Raw genomic sequence first — 20,031 nt, 5'->3', positions numbered from 1 at the left:
CTGATGTTTACTGGTGGAACCGCGAGGAAACATGCAACATTAACAGATAATCTGAAGCACAAAAATATCGTAAACCCACCTGGTCTGGATTGTATAGAATAGAATAGAAAACTATACGTTAAGAAATTTTATGCAATAGTATGCAAATGATTCTAAGTACAGAATTTCATCAGCCACTATATATATTCTACTGATTTTTGTTAGTAGAACTGAGAAGAAACATGCAGTATTAACATAATTTAATCAAAATATCATTAATCAGCTTTGTCCTGAGAAGAGAATAGAATAGAATAGAATAGAATAGAATCAGGGGGGGGGGGATTATGCAGTTGTATGCAAATGCATGATAAGTGCAGAATTTCATCAGCCATGATTTAGATTTTTTACTGATTTTTTGATGAAGGAAGGAAACATGCATTATTAACAGATAATCTAAAGCAGCATAGAATACTTAAAGGAAATATAATGTCTAATAAGTGCAAAATTGACATATTATAAAAGGAATACACACATATATGGAATTATGAAAAGTTGTCCTGCCGTATAACGGGATATGTTTTAAACAATTTTAAACTGTGTTTTTCTAATTAATTTTTAATTATGCGTGCAGTGTTTATGTCCTTGTGTTAATTGAGAAACTACATGAAATATTTTTACCTTTAAAAATGTATTTTTCACACCACAGGATTATTTAAATTGAGCTAGTATGGACGGGGAGGCAATTAAAAATGGTGGGGGAACAAAAAGAAGAAATGGTGAACAGTTACAGATTCTACAATATACACTTTGTCTTATACATTCTTTATACTTTAAATCTTAAAAGATAAACAATAAACTAAACAAATGCTTGGATAATGTTATGTCAGATACAATTTGCATTATCCAATGTTTATCTCTATTTTTTTCTGTATTTTATCTTTTCATGTCATCTATGCATTTGGCAGATGACGTTAACCAAGCAAGTTGCCGTGTGCTCAGTCTTTGCGTTATACTTTCCCCTAAGAATCAAACCCATTACTTTGATTTTCTTTCTACACTTCAAGATATAGGTTTATAAATTCTATGTGTTTGAATTTGACTTTATAATAGAAAGCTTAAACATAAAACATGACACTGTGCATGGCAATTATTATCATACAGTACATGTTGATGATGTAAAATCCCTGTATTCCTTAATATGTATTTTTGGTTTATGACTAGCTCTCTTCGTCCTGTATTAGACTGTGCGGATGCAGAAGCTTTGATTTTCTAGTCTGTCTGTGTGTCTGGGAGAGCACTGTAGATTTACACTGGTCTGAGGTTAGGACCAAAACACTGAGCATATAGCTACTTAAATACATGCAGAAACAGCACTGAGAGTGTGTATCGACTTTATGTTTAATCCTGATCTTTTTGTGACCTTCTCAAAAACTTCTTAAATGAAGGATGTGTGTCACATGGTATTATTATTCATGCAGGCGTAGGAAAAGGAATGAAGGAAAAAAGAATATTACTTGTATCACAAGGAAACACCCAAAATAAACTTAAAGAGGGTCTGCACTTGCACACTTCATCTGAAATACACAGGCAGAAATACAAAAATGATAGTGTCCCTGGAGGGCAAATTACATGGTGTTTGAGTGTGTGTGTGTGTGTCTGTGAGATGCTGCAAAATGAAATTCCGCCTATAGGGAGTCAGACATGCGCTCCAAGTGAATAGAGGAGAACAAAGGATTTCGCTCTCCTCTGATTCCTCTTCTACTGCCTACTGCCATTACTCTGTTCATTTGTTTTAGCACTTTTTTTCTTTGTCCATTTTTCCATTTCCTGCGTCTCTAACAGCGCCTCTCGAAAAACACAGAGAAATGAGCACATAAACACGAACACATACTGCTGTAACAAAAAGTCACAAATAATTTCTGCCATTTTCTGTCCTCTCTCTCTGTCTCTACAGGCTGTGATAGTGTGGTGTGATTCAGCTGACACTCGCTGTCAAACAGTGACCTCCAGAGGACAGTTAAAAACTGCAGCCTGGGAGTATACACTGCTGCTGCAAACTCATTATTTGAGGGATAAGTATAAACTAATGCCCAGTGACTGCGAGGAAAAGTATGTATTTTTATGTCCTAGAACACAAACTCTAGATGTTTTCTCCATCCCTCCTATATACACGTTATACGAGGTCTCATCATCAGCTCCACTGAAATCCAAAGAATGACCTTCGTGATAAAAAAACTAAAAATCCTTAAGTGTTTCCAGTGTTCGATTAAGAATATAATTTTATTATCAAATTTGTAATTAATGTAGATTAAAATGGCCTCATCATGATACATTTGAAGAAATATAAAACCCAAGTCTCTTTGAGTAAGATACAGAATATAATTAATTCAGCATAAAGTTAAATAAAATACAATATTAATAATGAAAAAATTGCACAAATATTATGATTATTCTTATATTACTATTATAAGTATTGTTTTTGTAGCCCATTTAAGCAGTTATATTGTCTTTATTGTTATATAATAAAGCTTGTGAAGACTGCAAAATGATAATAATATTAATAATAATAATAATAATTAGAGCAAGAAAAAGAGGTTTGTAAGAGGCAGATGCACAGACACTGTGCATTTAAACATGCACAATAATTTTTAATAATAATTAAATAATAAATAATAATAATAATAAATAAGTAATAATAAAAATAGTAATTATTATTATTATTATGCAGTCTATTTAAGCAGTTCTATTTTCTTATTGTTGTTGTTGTTGTTATTTTGCAGTCTACACAAGCTTTTAGATACAAAATCCTCTGTTTTCCTCTTTTCCAGATCTGTCACTTTAAAGCCTCATCTAATATGACTCTCTCTCTCTCTCTCTCTCTCTCTCTCTCTCTCTCTCTCTCTTGATCACCTTTCCTCTCTTTCCCCCTTGGTGCGTCCTTCCTGAAAGGCAGCAGTAATGTGAGTTCAGTAATGTAATTTGTGTGTGTGTGTGTGTGTGTGTGTGTCAGTGTGCGGACAGTGAGGAGAAACCTGATCTAGGCTGGATGATTTATGATGTTTGTTCCACCGTTTTTCTAAAACACGATTCTCTTCATTTATTTTTAATCTTCAGAGCGATTAGTTCTCCCTGTCAACTGCTACACAGCGTCTGAGCGGAGCATTAATGAGAGAGCAAGAGACAGATATTTACTCCACATGAAAACATGCAGAATACAACAGATAAGAGCAAACAGTGCATTTGATTTTGTCCAAGATTTTGGGTTAAGGCCATCAGCACTGGAGAAAGATGTCACCTCATATGACTCAAATCAGAGGTCAGGCTCAAAGCAGCCAATTGAAATCACTCCCTGCATTTCCATGGCAACATGCTCCATATATGACTACACTTACACGCCTTGATAGCTTTATTTCCTTTACTATATAATATATATATATATATATATATATATACACACACACTGTATATACACACACATATTTACAGTAGTGAACACTCATATTTTCTTGGAAAATGTAATGTAGTTTATATATGTTTTTTGTAAGATTTAGAGTGTTTTTTGTGCCCAATGAAGTGTTTAATTGCTTTCGGGCCACTCTCAGTCTCTTTCTCTCGAATCGCCCTTCACTCAGCGGCCGTGGAGCTTTAAATAAAGAGCTGATCAGATCAGACGATGAGGTCAGTGGGACAGACCGGAGAGAGGTGCTCATCTGTATTGATCTGCAGTCTGTTAGACTTGTTCTACCGTCTTAACATTATTGATTACACTGTCCTCAAACACAGGCTCCCTGTTCAATTTTCATTTTAAAGCTATTTGTTCCTCTTTAGAAAGGCTTTAGTCCACTTGTAAGTCAATACACATGAAAGAAAAAGATAGTAACACATTGTTTTACATCATGTGCTCTGTACACGTGTCTCTCTGTGTGAGTATATCTATGTCTGAGCTTCAAAGAGAATCAATGGATACATTTTAAAGAAGCATGTAAGACACTAAGCCAGTTAATTTTTATTAGGACTACTTACTTATTGAACATACGCAAACACACACACACACACACACACACACACACACACATATATATATATATATACATATAATTCTTATATAAACTTAAATAGTATTGCCTCTGTTGCTAAATGGTATTATCACAGAAAGTCGCATTAAACTGTCAGCCTCTGCTTGTACAATCACACTTTTCTCTGCAAATCACTTCAAATATCAAAGCTATGGAGCTCTGAAATTGCAAGCAATAGATAAAAAATTAATAAAATCAAAATTAATAAAAACATTTCAACAAGTAATATTCTTAATCATATATTTTATTTATTAGATATATACAAAAAGTTGCAGATGTATTATATGGAATTGTACATCAATGTCATGTAGGCCATATAAATAATTTTAGAAAATAAAATGTATTATTATTAATTATTAATTCATTACCATCATTATATATATATATATATATATATATATATATATATATATATATATATATATATATATATATATATATATATATATATATTCAAATACAGGGATGAAATGTGAAAGTTTATTCGGGATAGAATGTGATTTCTTTGATTATTATTGACAAATAAATGGATGAATACCCAAATGTATGCTTTTAAAATAATATTTTAAAAAACCTACTCAAGTCAAAGGTCATCGTGTGTCTGTGATATAGCAGGAGATTGAGATAATCACAGAAAATGGTTTTGAAATATTTGTGATTGATTGGCTCTCGTATATTTGGATTAACACGTGCCACACTGAGGGGGAGGAGCATCTGTAATATGCTCGATCAGGATTGGCCAGACATCTTATTCAGCACCGCCCCTCTAAAGTCACTGGATACGCTGTTACATAGTCCTCATGCTTCTGATACTAAAGTTTATGTAGTTAACGTAAGTAATCAATCTATCATTATATAAATTCTCGGTAATGAAAAATACTGATGTAATGTAAAAACAAGTAAAACGGTAGGCCTACTGACGATATTACAGTCGGTTATGAAAGCCCCGCAGCAGCTGCTTGTGTAACCTCTCAACTCATTCATTCATGCGTTTTGTAACGCGGCTCGCGGATGCATTCTGTCTGTCAGATTGGGGTTAATTTGTATATTTACTGCGTTAAAAAGTGACGGATTTCCTTCAAGAGAATGTCTGTAAGCAGAGATATGAAGTCCGTGTCTCAGGTCCGTGTACTGCTGAGAGAGCTGGTGTCGGGTCGCGAGGATCCGGACGGGTTTTTCTGTATGTGTTTATCTCTGCTGGGAGACACAGACACCCGAGCACACTTTCTGGACGAGATCAAACCCCTTTTATCAGGACATGAACATTTACACAGTCAGCTGACTGCAATCTTTTTGGAGTACTTCTCCAAGGTAGTGTGGATTTCATACTGTACCAGTCAAAAAGCTTGTATATGTACCTATATAACAATATATATAGCCTATAATATAGCTGCAAATCTGAATGATTTCTGAAGGGTCATGGAGTAGCTGCTGGTATTCAGAATAAACTGCTTGTGTTGTGCAGTATGTTAAAACATATTTTGTATGTTGCTTTTTCAGGATAAAGCGGATGAATTAGAGTTGGCTTTAGCACTCTCTCTTTATGAAACCAAACTTACCAAACCAGTTCATCAGCCTTACAAAAGCTATGCAGACTTGACAACGTCAGGTGTTAATCAGTCAAACATCAGTGATGGAGCAGAAGAAGCAGAGAACCAGGCTGGTGCAAAATGGACACTAGATACTGAGGTACATAACACCACGTGTGCCATTAAAAACACAAATAAAGAAAATGATGATCTCAAGGTCACAAAGTCAACAAGGTCACAAAGGCGTCGCCTGCGTAAGAAGCAGCATTTGTTGAAGAACCCATCGGGACCACGACCGGTTCTGCTCTGGTTCAGAAGGGACCTCCGCATGTGGGATAACCCTGCTCTCATTGGCTGCCTGGAGCTTGGTGCACCTGTCATTCCTGTCTTCCTGTGGAATGTGGTGGAGGAGGAGGGTCCAGGGGTTACCGTGGCTACCGGTGGGGCGTCTAAATACTGGCTGCATCAGGCACTAGTGAGTCTGAACTGCTCTCTGGAGAAGCGTGGAAGCAACTTGGTGACTCTAAAGGCAGAGGTCTCATCTTTGACAGCTCTGCAAGGGTTAATCGCTGAGACGGGGGCAGCATCGGTTGTGGCAACGGCCCTGTATGAGCCGTGGCTGAAGGAAAGAGATGACAGCGTGTGGGAGAAACTGGAGAAACAAGGTGTTAAGTGCCATGTCTACCACTCCTACTGCCTTAGAGACCCCTACACGGTCAGCACACGGGGCGTTGGACTAAGAGGTGGGTAATGCAGTGCAGACAAAGGTGCAGACAAGGGCATTTGATTGGTGATTCTGCATACATTTTTATATTCTTCTTTACAAAGTAATACACTTTTTAATGTAATTTGTACATTATGCCTTAAAGCAAGATGCTGTAGGCGAGTAGGATACAAATTGTTAGGTATTGCCATACTTCCCGAGTTGAGTCCCTCATTAAGTTAAGATAATTGGATCACAAATGTTCTGAAATGTTGTTTAATTATGCAAATGATGCATTTCTGAAATGTTATGTTTAAATATATTTAATTAGACCATGCATAATTTGCATATTTCATCATTCCACATACCAAAAAAATAATGTTTGGGGCAATTAAACATCCACCATAATAACTGCACAGCAAGACACTAAAGAATACCTTGGCAACCATAGCACTGCCCTGACAATTAATTACTACACCCTAGCATGATAGCTGCAACTTCTGCATAGGCAAACGCCACCACAATCTTCTAAAGTGCTAATTTCTTAGAGGTTTCTACATTATTTGCAGGTATCGGCTCTGTCTCTCACTTCATGAGTTGTTGCCAGCAGAATCCTGGCAGTGGACAGACCTCTCCGCTGGATGCCCCCGCTGCCCTGCCTGCTCCCTCAGCATGGCCACAGGGATGCCCACTTGTTGATCTGGGACTGGCACGCATGCCACGCAGGAAAGATGGCACAGAGGTGAAATATTCAAACTAACACACAACAGATGTGTTCATCTGATTTCAGTCCTACAGTCAATGTGGTTTTATTATCACTGAGATACTATTCTACTTTTATAGCAATGTTTTTGTCATTTTTAGTAGTTTTAGTTTTTTATATGTGTTTATTTAGGTTTTAAAAAAAATTATTTGAGTTTTACTTATTTAATTTAGTTATTTTAAAACATCAAACTAAATTAAATGGTAAATGTTGTTTCGGCTACTAGCTGGATTTCTGTTTTATATTTTATTTCAGTTAATATTTATTTTAATTCAAGCAAAAATGTAATGATAAAAGTGCTTTTGTGATGTGGTATTAACAGATTGATTGGGCTGTGAACATTCGGAAATCATGGGACATTAGTGAGGAAGGAGCTCAGGCTCATCTTGAGGCCTTCCTGCGAGATGGTAAGACATATTTCCAGGGCACATGTTTTAATATAGCAGCATTACAAGGCAGTCCATCATTTTGCACTCATCAACTGACTTCATTGTAGGTGTGTACCGTTATGAGAAAGAGTCAAGTCGTGCAGATGAGCCTAACACGAGCTCTCTGTCTCCGTATCTGCACTTTGGGCAGTTGAGTGCACGCAGCCTATTATGGGATGCCCGTGGAGCTCACTGCAGACCCCCCAAGTTCCAGCGGAAACTGGCCTGGAGGGATCTGGCATACTGGCAGCTGTGCCTTTTCCCAGACCTGCCCTGGGAGTCCCTCAGGCCACCGTACAAGGCAAGATTCATATTTACAATGCTGCCCTGCATCATATTTGCTGACTGAAATACAGTGCTGGTTTCTTACTAATTTTGGGGTGCTAATATCAAAAATACTGCCTGTTTTGCTCTAGCGCATCACACTTTCTCACAAAATATGATACATTTTGTATCGCACTTATCAAAATAATATAGATGCATTAAAAACCAATGGAAAGTTTTTTTATTGATATTTTTTTAACTCTGCATCATTAAAATAGGTAATATTAGGCCTTTTTTATTAGCAGATTTTTTTTTCAAGATGTCGAGCTGTTAGGCTCCAACCTAACATGCTTGTATGGAAAGTACAAAAAGATTTAGATCATGTTTATTGCAATAAGAATGGGATATTGGTTTCAAAACCATGTGACTTGCTTAGGAGAGAAGTGCTATTACTTGATCAGATTTATAATTTTTGCCTGCCAAATAATAAACCGGGTGAAAAAATCCCATAGACAAGCTTTGGAGAGCTTTGTGGTGGACTCTTTTAATTTAGTTTAATAAGTAACCTCATAGAATCCCCTAGCAGCTGCATATTAATGCCCAAGCAACAGCCCACAACATCCTAGCATCTAAGTGGCACCATTAAATGTATATATGTAGTTATGTGCTTATTGTTACAATTTCACTGGCATACTCAAATGTTAACCCATGAGCAGGCTTTGCGCTGGAGTTCAGACCATGTCCATCTGAAGGCATGGCAGCGTGGATGCACAGGATACCCACTGATAGATGCGGCAATGAGACAGCTGTGGCAAACTGGCTGGATGAACAACTACATGAGACACGTGGTTGCCTCCTTCCTCATCGCTTATCTGCATATTGCCTGGCAGGAAGGATACCGCTGGTTTCAGGTGAGACATGCAAAATCCTTTTACATCTAATGATTTTTTACTATCTTGTAGCTTCTTGCGAGATTGTCTATCACATTTCTGACTTTTTGACCAAATAGCAACACCCTGGCAACCACCTGCAAGACAGTACAGTAGCATTGTGCCAGCAAGTTCTGTATTAATGCATTGGGTTTCCTGTTTGTTGATAGAGAATGTACCAACTTTAGCATAAATGACCTGTAATGACCATTCAACAGCATCTCAACTCTCTTTCTCCATTGTACAGGACACGCTGGTAGACGCTGATGTTGCCATAGACGCCATGATGTGGCAGAATGGAGGAATGTGTGGACTGGATCACTGGAACTTCGTCATGCACCCTGTTGATGCAGCGCTGACCTGTGACCCCTATGGCACCTATGTGCGGCAGTGGTGTCCTGAACTGAAGGCACTTCCTGATGACCTCGTCCATAAGCCCTGGAAGTGCCCAGCATCAATGCTGCGTAGAGCAGGTCTGTTGTACAATATAATCTGTTCACGATTATCAGTTATTCAAAATGCTTTGTTTAGTGTTTTATATTTATAGTAATGAAAATGCACAGTAATCTATCAATAATGCTGATTGTAGAAAACACAAATGCCTTCATTCTGGTCAATTTCTAATTTAGAGCTGGGCAATATACAGCAAAAATTGAAAAACGATTATTCATCGGAATATAGGATTTTGGTTATATTGTTTACCAGTATTCCCACTAAAATCAAGTCCCATAAAAAAAATTCACTCCATTTAATTTGGGAAATGTCACATTACAGAGATAAAATAGGTTAAATCACATTTATACTAAATCATATTTATACGATCTATTCTCACTTACTGTTCACAGGTGTGGTTTTAGGTGGCAACTACCCAGAGCGGATTGTTGTTGACCTTGAGGAGCGACGTGCACAGTCTCTACAGGATGTGGCGACGGTGAGAAGGCGCTTTAGGGAGTTTGTTGACCAGCGATCAGGCTGTGACCTGGTACCTGTTCCTGCAAGGTTGGTGCAAGATGCCCTGGGCAGTATGGAAGATGTTATGAGTCGTGAAGGAACCGGCTTTCTCCTCCCAGTCATCACACGCATGGAGTTTAAACACCAGTCAGAGGATCCAGACAGGCAAGATAACACGAGCAGTGCTGTGCTGAAGGGCTACGTCAGCCGCAAACGGGACGAAACCATTGCCTTCCTAAATGAGAGAGACTTCACAGCCAGTGTGATGTGTGAGAACACACAGCGTAGAGAGAGGTTAGAGAGGGACTGGTGTCTTCTGGAGGGTCTGCCTAAGCCCACAGTGTCACGTGGCAGGGCCAGACGGACCCCAACCAGAGACCCTTACAGCAAAGTGCCTGGAGGTGTCGCTGTTCCCCACAGATAACCGTCTGACATGTTAAGGCTGGAACACACTACACAACTTTAAGCAGACACTGGTCAGCCAGTCTGCAGATTTTCAGCAGTCGGAGATGATTTTGCACATATTCATGTAGTGTATTATGGGCACAGACTCTAGATTTTTTTTAGCTTCAGACTTTCATTACTTCTAGTTCTAGTCTAAAGATATCAAACATTTGATATCAAACATGTTTGATATTTTGACTTTTTAAAACTTTAGTAGATAATCCAATACAAATGGCCTATTTTGATTTCTCATCCTGTACAAACCCATCCATTGTGGTGTTGGAAACTCTCTGATATTTAACATTTTTGACTAAAGCTTTGTTTTCTTTAAAGGTGTTTTATAAAACAAAACTTGAAAACTACTACATTGGGTTCTTTATTCTGTAAATTAGATCTCTGTCAGAGGCACATTTGACATCAAAAAGCAAGATTTCTAATGCAATTAAACCATTTAAAGCAGAGAGGTGTTTTAAATAGATTTTTAATGTTGTTAATTGATGTTAATCACTTTAACTCAGTTATGAGTTCTTTAAAACTAAGACCAATTTCACCAGGTTTCATAGCTGTCCTCAGACTGGACATTGGGTGTTATTCATCCTTCCACATTTTATTTGTAGCTTATTCCAAGAAATGACAAGCTTTTACAGGAACAGTGTAACATCTACCAAAGAAATGAAAGCATGACATAGTCTTTGCCTCTGGGGCTACATACAGTAAGTGGCTCAATCCAATCAGGTTTGCTTGTTGCTTTCCAGGCGAAGTGCATAATGTTTTGTCCTGTGGTCCCCTCCTGTGGCTGGGAAAATGTAATTTAAGAAAACATCTACACTAAATCAACTACTATCAACATTCCTTAATTGATTGTTTTTAATGTCCCTCTTATATGCAACATGGTGGCAACATGCTCTAGTCCTCTATAGATTTGATGTATCTCTCATAAGCAGCTTCATCCATCAGTCCATCCAACTCCTCAGGAACAGATACAGTCATCTTTATCAGCCAGCCTGTGAACAAATCAGACAATTACTGATGAAAAAAAATGTACATTATGTTTGAGAGGCCATCCAAAATGTACACGAGTTTCTTCATCTGAACAGATTTGTAGAAATGTAGCATTCCTTCACTTGCTCATCATTGGATCCTCTGCAGTGAATGGGTGCCGTCAGAATGAGAGTCAAAACAGCTGATAAAAACATCACAATAATCCACATGACTCCAGTCCATCAGTTAACATCCTGCGAATCGAAAATCTTCATGTTTTTAAGAAACAAATCCATCAGGACAACAACAAAAAAAGTAATCTTGTCTGAATCAGGAGAGAAATATACACCTTTGTATTTTGATGGGAGGACAAAAGGTGATGGACTTTTTCGCTGGAGGAGCGTTATAATGAAATATGGACTCGTATTTTATATTTAATATAATAACATCTTAATGATGGATATGTTTCTTACAAACACAAAGTTTTTCACTTCAGAAGACTGGTAACTGATGGGGATAGCTGATGCTTTAATCAGCTTTTTGGACTCATTCTGATGGCACCCATTCACTGCAGAGGATCCATTGGTGAGCAAGTGACGTAATGCTACATTTCTCTAAATCTGTTCTGATGAAGAAACAAACTCATCTAAATCTTGGATGGCTTGAGGGTGGGTTCATCTTCATTTCTGGGTGAAATATGCCTTTAAGTTGAAAGATTCCAGACTAGTTTGAGTCAAAATGCGACTGAAGTAATGTCTCACCGTCTTTATAGCATGATTTGTTGACCAGTCCTGGGTTGTCCGCCAAGGCATCATTGACATCCGTCACCTCCCCCGTCAGAGGACAGAACAACTCACTTGCTGCTTTAACACTCTCCAGAGCACCAAATTCATCTACAGTACAGATAACAATTCATAAACAAAATAACTGATCCTAATATTTGCTTGATTTACAACAAATAACTGTATTTTGTAACACATAACAGTATCCTTCTTTACAGAGGAACAGAACAAGTTTTTCAAAAGCAGTATTCTCCAGAGCAAGAGTAGGTACCCGACTGTGCCAACTTTGCGCCAACTTCAGGGAGCCCACAGTAGACCACGTCCCCCAGTGCCTCCTGGGAACATTACATTATAAATGCACGACAATACATCATATAGTACAAAAATAAGCCTCAATAACCAGTCGAACCTGTGCAAAATTACTGATGCCCACTGTTGCCACACCACTGTCCACGCGAACCCACTCGTGTTTGTCTGTGAACTTCAGTGCTGAAGAATATGACAGAGAAAACTGTTTTATTAGGGTCATCAAGGTAAAAAAAAAAAACAACAACAACAAAAAAACAGCGTAGAGCAACAAGATTTAAAGATGCATTTAAACGTGCATGCAACGTTACTATAGTTCATTAATTCTAAATTTAGCGCTACCATGGCGTTTGAATGATTGCAGCATAAGTGCACATACAGACAGATCTAAACTTTCACGCGAGTTGCCTGCAAACATTTATAAGTTTGAATACCTGCACAAAATTGAGTGGTGGTGCTCAGGGGTCTTTTATAGAATGTCCTCGCCAGCAGTCTAGCTGGAGTCAGGGCGTTTCTATTTGACAGTCGAGGCAGAGAGGAGGTCAAACTAACAGAAGCACGTCGTAATATTGTGGACATCGCCATTATTCCCCGCACGCAAACATTAAAGGACGCTGACGCGCCTTGATGATGTCATTTTTTCGAATGGCCTAGGCGCGCCAAAGCGGTGCTTTGATGTGTCTTGTTTGGGTTTGCGTTGAAGGGAAAATGTATCTATTGAAAATCTAGTGATTAATTTGTCATATATGTCTGTCTATATCTACAACTGGATGGTTGACAATAAACACTTATATAAACTTTTTAGGCAACAGCATCAAAGGTTTGCGTTAAAATTATTTATATGGTAAAGTGTATATTTTGCTTTTGTGAAATTCACACAAAAAGTCATTTTAGTCCAAATTATCCATTACGTAAACATGTAGTCTCGCAATAAGATTAGAAAAGTATAGGCCTAGGTATAGCCTATATAAAAAAATTTTTTAAATGGCACTATTCTCTAATTAAGTCACACTATTAGAAAGTAAACAGATTTTGACAAATTTGTAACCATAGCATAAGAAATTGGGATTTTTACTTAAGTCGGCCTACCCGTTTTATCACAGCATTCACAGAGCTTTCTGTGAAATGTATAGGCTTTTAACCCCCTCCTCCCCCTTGAATGTCACCGAACGATTTTGACGAGATGTAGCGCAATGGTTTCACCTTTAGCTATGTGAAAATAATAGTGATTCATCAACATTGTGACACTGAGCAAGACAATATCCTCAATGAATGTTAATATATTAGAAATACTAATCATAGCTATCCATTGACTGTCTAAAGTTACGGTAAACGTGTGTTCAGAGAAGGCTACTTCTGCTGGAATCAGACAGATCATTAGATCTGTATACGATTCCGATTCCGTGCATCAGGTGGATGAGTGCTCGTGCGCTCTTACCTGCGCGCAGGTGCGCTCCGTCCTCCTGATTCCGCAGGCGCGCGCAGGTACATCATCCTCCTCTGACTGCACAGAAGATGGACGTTTATCCTTCACTACTCTGGGACAAATCACATTAGTTTGCTAATCGCACCTCAGAGATTTTAACTCGACTGATGAGAATCTTTTTCTGAAGGAGAATTTCAATCCATCCTCTTAAAATGAAACTCGTCATTTCATGATCTTTGAAGGACGCCCGTCGCTCTGAGATGAACGAACAGCGGGGCATTCAACTGCTTTCACTCTGTACACTTTTTATTTTCAAGCTATTTGTTCTGCAAGGTAAATATAATCTTAACTTTGAACCTTTTGCAGAACTTTTTCCGCTTGCAGTTCGCTCTTATAAAACTGTAATATAGTAACCATCGTTTTCCTAAAATACCATATCTATTTATTCCTATACTGCAGTAAAATTGGGCAAATATTGTGTTAGTCGTAATACATTCAACAATTTAACAAAATATTATGAAAAATGAATACACTTATTAAAGGAGATCACAAATTAATTTATAATTTGACAGAGGGGAAAAATAGTTTACAATGGTACAAATTTGTATGGGGAAGTTTGCTAATTTGGATGAATTATATATTTTGTAAATCTATCTTTAGTCTTGAAAAACTTCATAAATCTTCAATAGGTTTTAAGTGTACTAAGCATACTGTTTTTCATAGAGCAGCTCTCCAATGTAGTTATGGAAGAATCTACTAAAATAAATATATAATGTTTTGTTTTGATCTTACATTTACAGACAGAACTCGATTAAGTTCAGAAATACGCATTTGTTTATATAATTTTACTTTTGACAGGATTTATTTGCCAGGAATCAAACTCAGAAAATAAACTCCCCAGGTATGTGGTTTTCTACGTATCTAACCTCTTGTTCTGATGGTGATGGCTAGGTGCATGATCATAATGGTTTTAGATTTTTAAACATGTTGAGCATAGATAGCAGTTTGATTTTACCTTTAAAAACTGGTGAACCCTATCGAACATCCGCTATTACAAGGAGATTTTGAGCTGAGAAACAGTGTCAAGTTCTACATGCAACCACTGATAAGATGTTAAGTGTTTGGACTAATGTTTTTCAGTAACCATTAAACCATTTCCTTGAGAATCATGCATCTGTATGGCATCTTAAGTGTTTCTGAACCTCACAGTCGCCGCACTTTTAATACTGCTCTCTTTGTGCCACTTTTAAAAGGAGGGTTAATGCACTGCGGCAGAAACGGGATCTCTTCCGTGAAGAGGTGAGTATACCTAAGAGAAAGCGACAAGGGACAGAGTGGAGTAACCACACACACACACTCACTCACACACACTCACAAATACCGAGATACACTCTCAGTGCTTACAAAGCTGTCTTTGTGGAGTTTACACAAATGCTACAGCCACTGAAAGCTCCACTCCCAAATGTCTGCAGTGGCAAAACCATGTGAAGGAATGCCAAGACAGGCTCACCAACATGTCTTAGTGGCTAGACATGGTACTGTTGATACTATGACCCATAAGACCAAAGGACTTGGCCAGTTCTTAATACTTTACTCTCTGCAGACCCTTAGCACAGTGCTGTCTGATTCAACTCTCCCACGAAGAGTTCTTCATAATTATACAGCGAGAGATGCATCAACAGGTATTGTATACTGTGCACTCACAATTTGCAGTGGTTTGTAGTCTCACTTGAGTTTGCATGCTGGTAACATAAATTATGAAGTTATACTTCAGTAAAACAATGTTTTGTGAAGTAACACCATTGTCAGCTTCATTGTGAATTAAGCTTTGTATGGTTTAGTCATTCAAAGCCAAATCTGGTGTATTAATTTTTAACAATAATGAGTAAAATCTATATAAGGATTATGCAGGGTTATTATAGTTAACAATAATTCTTAAATAAAAATAAAAACAAATTACATTACACATTACATAATTAATTACATATTACACTTTTTTTAAATCAACTAGTAAAAATAACATAAACACAACAAAATTGGCAATAAAAAAAATACAAACAATTATTTTAAATGTTTTGAATAAAAATAAAAAAAAATGTCTGTATGAGCACAGAAATAAAAATGAACAAGAAACTGTTTCCAGGCCAAAGGGCTCGATTCAAGCAGATGGAGGCTTTCAAAGCTTTAAGTAGGAGACCCCAAATTTGGTCAGTGAACTATTTAAAACCAACTATACGGTTCTTTAGGTAGTTTTAGATTGTCAAGCAAAGGTAAATCAAAGATCTGTCAGAACAGAAACACTGGAGCTATTCACCTTCAGTGCTTGGCCTATCATTTTAAGTTTCATTTGCTTGATTATTAATGTTTTGTGAAATTTGCCACAAAACGTGTTTCTGTGTGTTGTAGAACATTGTGGGTGTCTTAATGGGGGCTGGTGCCAGGAGGAAGGCCGCTGTGATTGTGCTCAGTTCCAGGGTCTCGGGGATCGCTGTCAGATCAGTAAGAAGCACACACACACACACACAGGTTACATTCAGTTTAAAATGATGCTTGCCTCCATGGAATTGTAGTAAGGTACTTTCTGATGTTATCATCTGCCACCCAGTGCTAAGCATTAAATATGCATGAAAGAACCCTGAATTTAATGACTAGAATTCAAGTGGCATTACTTACTGGTTCCAGTTAATCTACGTGACTGTCTTGCTGCATTTGTTGGCATTGGATTACAGATGTGCTGGAAAATAGATTGCTGGTCACAAAGAGCTCTGTATGTGTGTTTAATTAACCACACACTATAAAGCTAGGCAGCTGGTGTGACCGACAGAATAACAGCATACTACATATACTGTATATATATATAAGCCATAACAGGGCATAGATTACATGGAACACAAATATTGAATTAAATGGTTGAATAATCATTAACAAAAATAACAAGAATTACAGTAACTTGATACTCCCACCATGGATTTTTGGACATGGTAGCATAGTAATGTACTATGACAATATCATGTTTTTGGCCATACTGTATGTATTTTTTGAAATACCATGTTTAAAAAAAATTGTACTTTTATTCTGCAGGGATTTATTGCATTGATAAAATGGGACAGTAAAGACATTTATAATGTAATAAGGTTTCTATTTCCAAAAAATGCTGTTCTTTTGGAATTTCGGTTTTCTATTCAACACATTTATCACAGTTTCCACAAAAATAATAAACAGAACAACTGTTTTCAGCATTGTTAATAATCAATGTTTCTTCTGCAGCAAATCAGCATATTAGATTTCTGAAGGATCATTTGACGCTGGATTAATGATGCTGAAAATTCATCATTGTCATCAAAGAATAAAGCAGATTTTAATATAAAGACTTTCTATTTGAATATATATTTTAAATTGTAATAACATTTCATAGTATTCTGATCAAGTAATGGCAGTCTTTCTGAGCAAATGAGTCTTCTCCAAGCCTTTGAATGCTAGTGTACATATTTTGTAATCATTCAGTCCATTAACTCCATAGTATTATAAGCACTTTATTGTGTGTCTTGGTACTAGGAGATTTTTATCTTTTTTTGTATCAGTTCCCAACCATGGTCAGGACAGGGATGGGATTTGCCGTACATGGGGTCAGCATCATTTTGAGACCTTTGATGGGATGTATTACTACTTCCCTGGAACCTGTTCATATATCCTGGCCAAAGACTGTCATTCCACAGAGCCCCAGTATACAGTGTGGGTGAGTTACATCTGTGCCAGGTCTGTTTGCTATGTATGTTATTATTATAATTTTTTTGATACCTGCATTGCTAATTTATTTCTCATTGGCAGGTTCATAACAGTCGTTCATGTAGAGGTTCAGTGTATTCATGTCCACGTGGTCTGACTCTGTTCTTCCCAAATGAAGAGGAAATCTATATTAGTGGTTATCAGGTGCTAAAGGGAGGAATTAGGTGAGTTTGGGCATTATATTAATATTTCATATTAAATCAAGGCTTATATTTAGCAAGGATACATTCAATTGATCAAAAGTGACGGTAAAGACATTTATAATGTTTTATAATATTTATAATTCTTTTTGTCTGTTTCATGTGCATGAATTCAGACTGAGTCTGCCGCAGACAGTGCGCAATGTTTTCATTGAGCGTTTGGCTGACTACATCCTGGTGAAGAGCACATTTGGCTTCTCTCTGGCATGGGACGGATGCTCTGGAGTCTACCTCAAAATGACTGAAGCACACAAAGGAAAGCCTTGTGGTCTGTGTGGAAACTACAATGATGACGGATCGGATGATCTCAGCAGCAGCCTCGGTGAGACAAACAGGCCCGGACACACACTTATCATCTCAGTCAGCAGCGAATTCAGGACAATTATATCAAAGCCGAGCAGTGCTGAATACTCATCCTGAACACTTCCATCCCCACTATTGTCTATTTAGAGATGAGTTGTAACGTTTTAGGGACAATTTAATCATTCTTAAGAAACCGTTTTTTATCATTTCTGTTGGAACAAGTTTATTGTGGTATTCTTAATGCCTTGCATTTTGCAATGTTAGGTATAGTCTCTGACGACATTGCTGGTTTTGGGAACAGCTGGGCAGTTCATTTGCCTCAAGAGAGAACCTGTCCTGAGGTTGATGATGATTTCCCTGGACCTTGCTCATCTGAGTCAGATATGGATGTATGCTTTCAGGCATTGCATAATGGGTTTGAACTAAACTAAATGGGTCTTAGTATGTATCATAGTTTAAAACAAGAGTTAGAAATATTAATATGAAAATATTTTTTTAATATTCTACTTAAAATCTGTTTTTGCAACGTTTCCTGTTTGTGTGTTATCTGAGCAGGATGCCATTGAGAAGTGCAGCGCATTGCTTTTCTTTCCTTTCATCTCCTGCCATGAGAACATTGACCCAAATCCATTTGTTGCCAGCTGTGTTTCAGACATGTGTGTGTAAGTAAAGTGTGGTGTTTTTTTGTCTTAATGGTTTAACTGAAGTTGAACCCTGCTGCTGCTGCTGCAAAAAAAAAAAACAAGTTAAAGGTGAATTGCTGCTCTTACTGGTTTCCCAGCCGGACCAAACTGATGTTTGCTGGTCTAAACTCCTCTCTAAAACCATCTAAACTGACAGGCCTTACCAGATTTTGCTACACTGTGAGATCACCATAGACTGGTTTGATAGGCTTTTTTTCATCAGTTTTATTTAAAGTATTATTTATGTAACATTATATGATTTATTTATATGTATATTTTAGTTTTCAATTTAATGTGTAGAAATGTTTACGTTTTTTAAAATATATTAAATACATTTATTTTTATTTCCGTTTTAACTTCAATTTATTTAATTTCAGTTTAAGTCATATTTTAATTGTCTTTTATTTGATCTTTATTTTAGTAAGCAAATAATTTAAATAAATTACTTAAAACATTAATACTTTGAAATTCCTTCAATGTTTGGATCACTAGAGCATTGGGATCATTTGCCTTAGAACTAAATTTCATTGGGAAATCTTTTGCCATTATTTGCTAAAAAAATTGAAAAAAAAATTAACATAGAGTAAGAGGACAAATTGTGGAATACTTGCAATATAAATATTAACCTTGTGCTAAGGTTAATATTGAACATTTTTGTTTCTTACATTTAGAATTTTAATTAGAATTAAAAAAAAAGTTCTCTCACCCTCTCTATTCGTGAATGTATTATTTTTTCTTCTGAGCTTATTTCCAGCATTCCACACCTCCAAATTCCAACAGGATTATGTTAATTATAGTGATGAAAATACCTTGCATATGGCAACAGCCGCAGAGAGCATGTCTGTGAATATGTAGCCTATAGATACGTGTGTGTTGTGCCTGCAGGTATTTGTGCTCATATGAGTATTTGTTAGAGTGTGTGTGTTGTGTGTATTGATTACAGTGATGAAATAGCTGCTAGAGTTTATGAACAGATTCAGACCCAACTGTTGATTGAAGAGGTAGTGAGAGGATCAGATTGCAAGAGCATGTTGAACTTGCAGCTGTACTGCCCTCACAGTCTCCTATCACCATACTAAAATATACTGAATTTCCCCTATGTTCTTTTTTAGAACTATTTGTACTTTGGTCTGTTTTGGGTTTATTAAATTTTAAGTGTTTTTTAATCTCCAGATCAGATGATGAGGAGACATTTTGTCGGACTCTTGTTGAGTACACCAGGGCCTGTTCTCATGTGGGATACCCCGTCAGAGAATGGAGGGACAGTTTTCCTACATGCGGTCAGTCGGGTTTCATGTCATGAAGGAAACAGATGACATAAACTTTGCAGCTTGTGATGTGATATGTCTGTTTTCCAGCGGACGGATGTGAGGATAGTTTTGTCTACAGAGACTGTATCAGCTGCTGCCCACCAACATGTACATTCGAGAAGGAGTGTTTAGGCACCAATCTACACTGTCTGGATGGATGCTACTGTCCAGATGGTAAGAACTATAAT

At 37.2% G+C, this 20,031-nt stretch overlaps 3 protein-coding genes across 4 annotated transcripts in view; 2 read left to right on the top strand and 1 right to left on the bottom strand.

Moving 5' to 3' along the window:
* The first annotated feature begins 4,775 nt into the window (after positions 1-4,775).
* Positions 4,776-10,419, top strand: si:ch1073-390k14.1 (deoxyribodipyrimidine photo-lyase). 2 transcript variants are annotated; one of them, XM_059565324.1, is made up of 8 exons: positions 4,776-4,887; positions 5,556-6,327; positions 6,857-7,029; positions 7,373-7,457; positions 7,547-7,779; positions 8,459-8,653; positions 8,919-9,144; positions 9,517-10,419. In XM_059565324.1, the coding sequence occupies exons 1-8, from the start codon at positions 4,777-4,779 to the stop codon at positions 10,044-10,046; spliced, it is 2,325 nt and encodes a 774-aa protein (XP_059421307.1). In that variant the 5' UTR covers position 4,776; the 3' UTR covers positions 10,047-10,419. The 2 variants fall into 2 exon arrangements, with proteins under 2 accessions (XP_059421307.1, XP_059421306.1); XM_059565323.1 differs by having other exon boundaries at positions 4,805-5,366.
* A 112-nt stretch (positions 10,420-10,531) lies between these two features.
* Positions 10,532-12,764, bottom strand: LOC132156352 (glycine cleavage system H protein, mitochondrial-like). The gene is made up of 5 exons (XM_059565325.1): positions 12,570-12,764; positions 12,239-12,318; positions 12,101-12,164; positions 11,809-11,940; positions 10,532-11,070 (listed from the first exon to the last, which is right to left on the bottom strand). The coding sequence occupies exons 1-5, from the start codon at positions 12,718-12,720 to the stop codon at positions 10,973-10,975; spliced, it is 525 nt and encodes a 174-aa protein (XP_059421308.1). The 5' UTR covers positions 12,721-12,764; the 3' UTR covers positions 10,532-10,972.
* Positions 12,765-14,504: 1,740 nt separating this feature from the next.
* Positions 14,505-20,031, top strand: part of LOC132155779 (otogelin-like protein) — a 34,574-nt gene continuing 29,047 nt past the window's right edge. Inside the window, exons 1-11 of the mRNA XM_059564470.1 lie at positions 14,505-14,512; positions 14,815-14,860; positions 15,165-15,243; positions 15,968-16,060; positions 17,143-17,297; positions 17,390-17,511; positions 17,664-17,869; positions 18,115-18,239; positions 18,406-18,512; positions 19,707-19,813; positions 19,892-20,017. Of these exons, the coding sequence (XP_059420453.1) occupies positions 14,505-14,512; positions 14,815-14,860; positions 15,165-15,243; positions 15,968-16,060; positions 17,143-17,297; positions 17,390-17,511; positions 17,664-17,869; positions 18,115-18,239; positions 18,406-18,512; positions 19,707-19,813; positions 19,892-20,017 (1,174 nt within the window). The remainder of the gene's footprint in view (positions 14,513-14,814; positions 14,861-15,164; positions 15,244-15,967; positions 16,061-17,142; positions 17,298-17,389; positions 17,512-17,663; positions 17,870-18,114; positions 18,240-18,405; positions 18,513-19,706; positions 19,814-19,891; positions 20,018-20,031) is intronic.

Source organism: Carassius carassius, chromosome 13 (genome assembly GCF_963082965.1).
Source record: "Carassius carassius chromosome 13, fCarCar2.1, whole genome shotgun sequence".
NCBI classification, from domain to species: Eukaryota; Metazoa; Chordata; class Actinopteri; order Cypriniformes; family Cyprinidae; genus Carassius; species Carassius carassius.
The sequence above is the reverse complement of the archived record's forward strand: the minus strand, read 5'-3'. Positions and strand labels throughout refer to the sequence as shown.

Coding starts and splice junctions, on each gene's coding strand:
- si:ch1073-390k14.1 (XM_059565323.1), top strand. CDS start 5,142: ATGTCTGTAAGCAGAGATATGAAGTCCGTGTCTCAGGTCCGTGTACTG. Junction 7,030..7,372: donor GCAGGAAAGATGGCACAGAG/GTGAAATATTCA, acceptor TGGTATTAACAG/ATTGATTGGGCTGTGAACAT. Junction 7,780..8,458: donor CCCTCAGGCCACCGTACAAG/GCAAGATTCATA, acceptor ACCCATGAGCAG/GCTTTGCGCTGGAGTTCAGA.
- LOC132156352 (XM_059565325.1), bottom strand. CDS start 12,720: ATGGCGATGTCCACAATATTACGACGTGCTTCTGTTAGTTTGACCTCC. Junction 12,319..12,569: donor CACCACTCAATTTTGTGCAG/GTATTCAAACTT, acceptor CATATTCTTCAG/CACTGAAGTTCACAGACAAA. Junction 12,165..12,238: donor GCATCAGTAATTTTGCACAG/GTTCGACTGGTT, acceptor TAATGTTCCCAG/GAGGCACTGGGGGACGTGGT.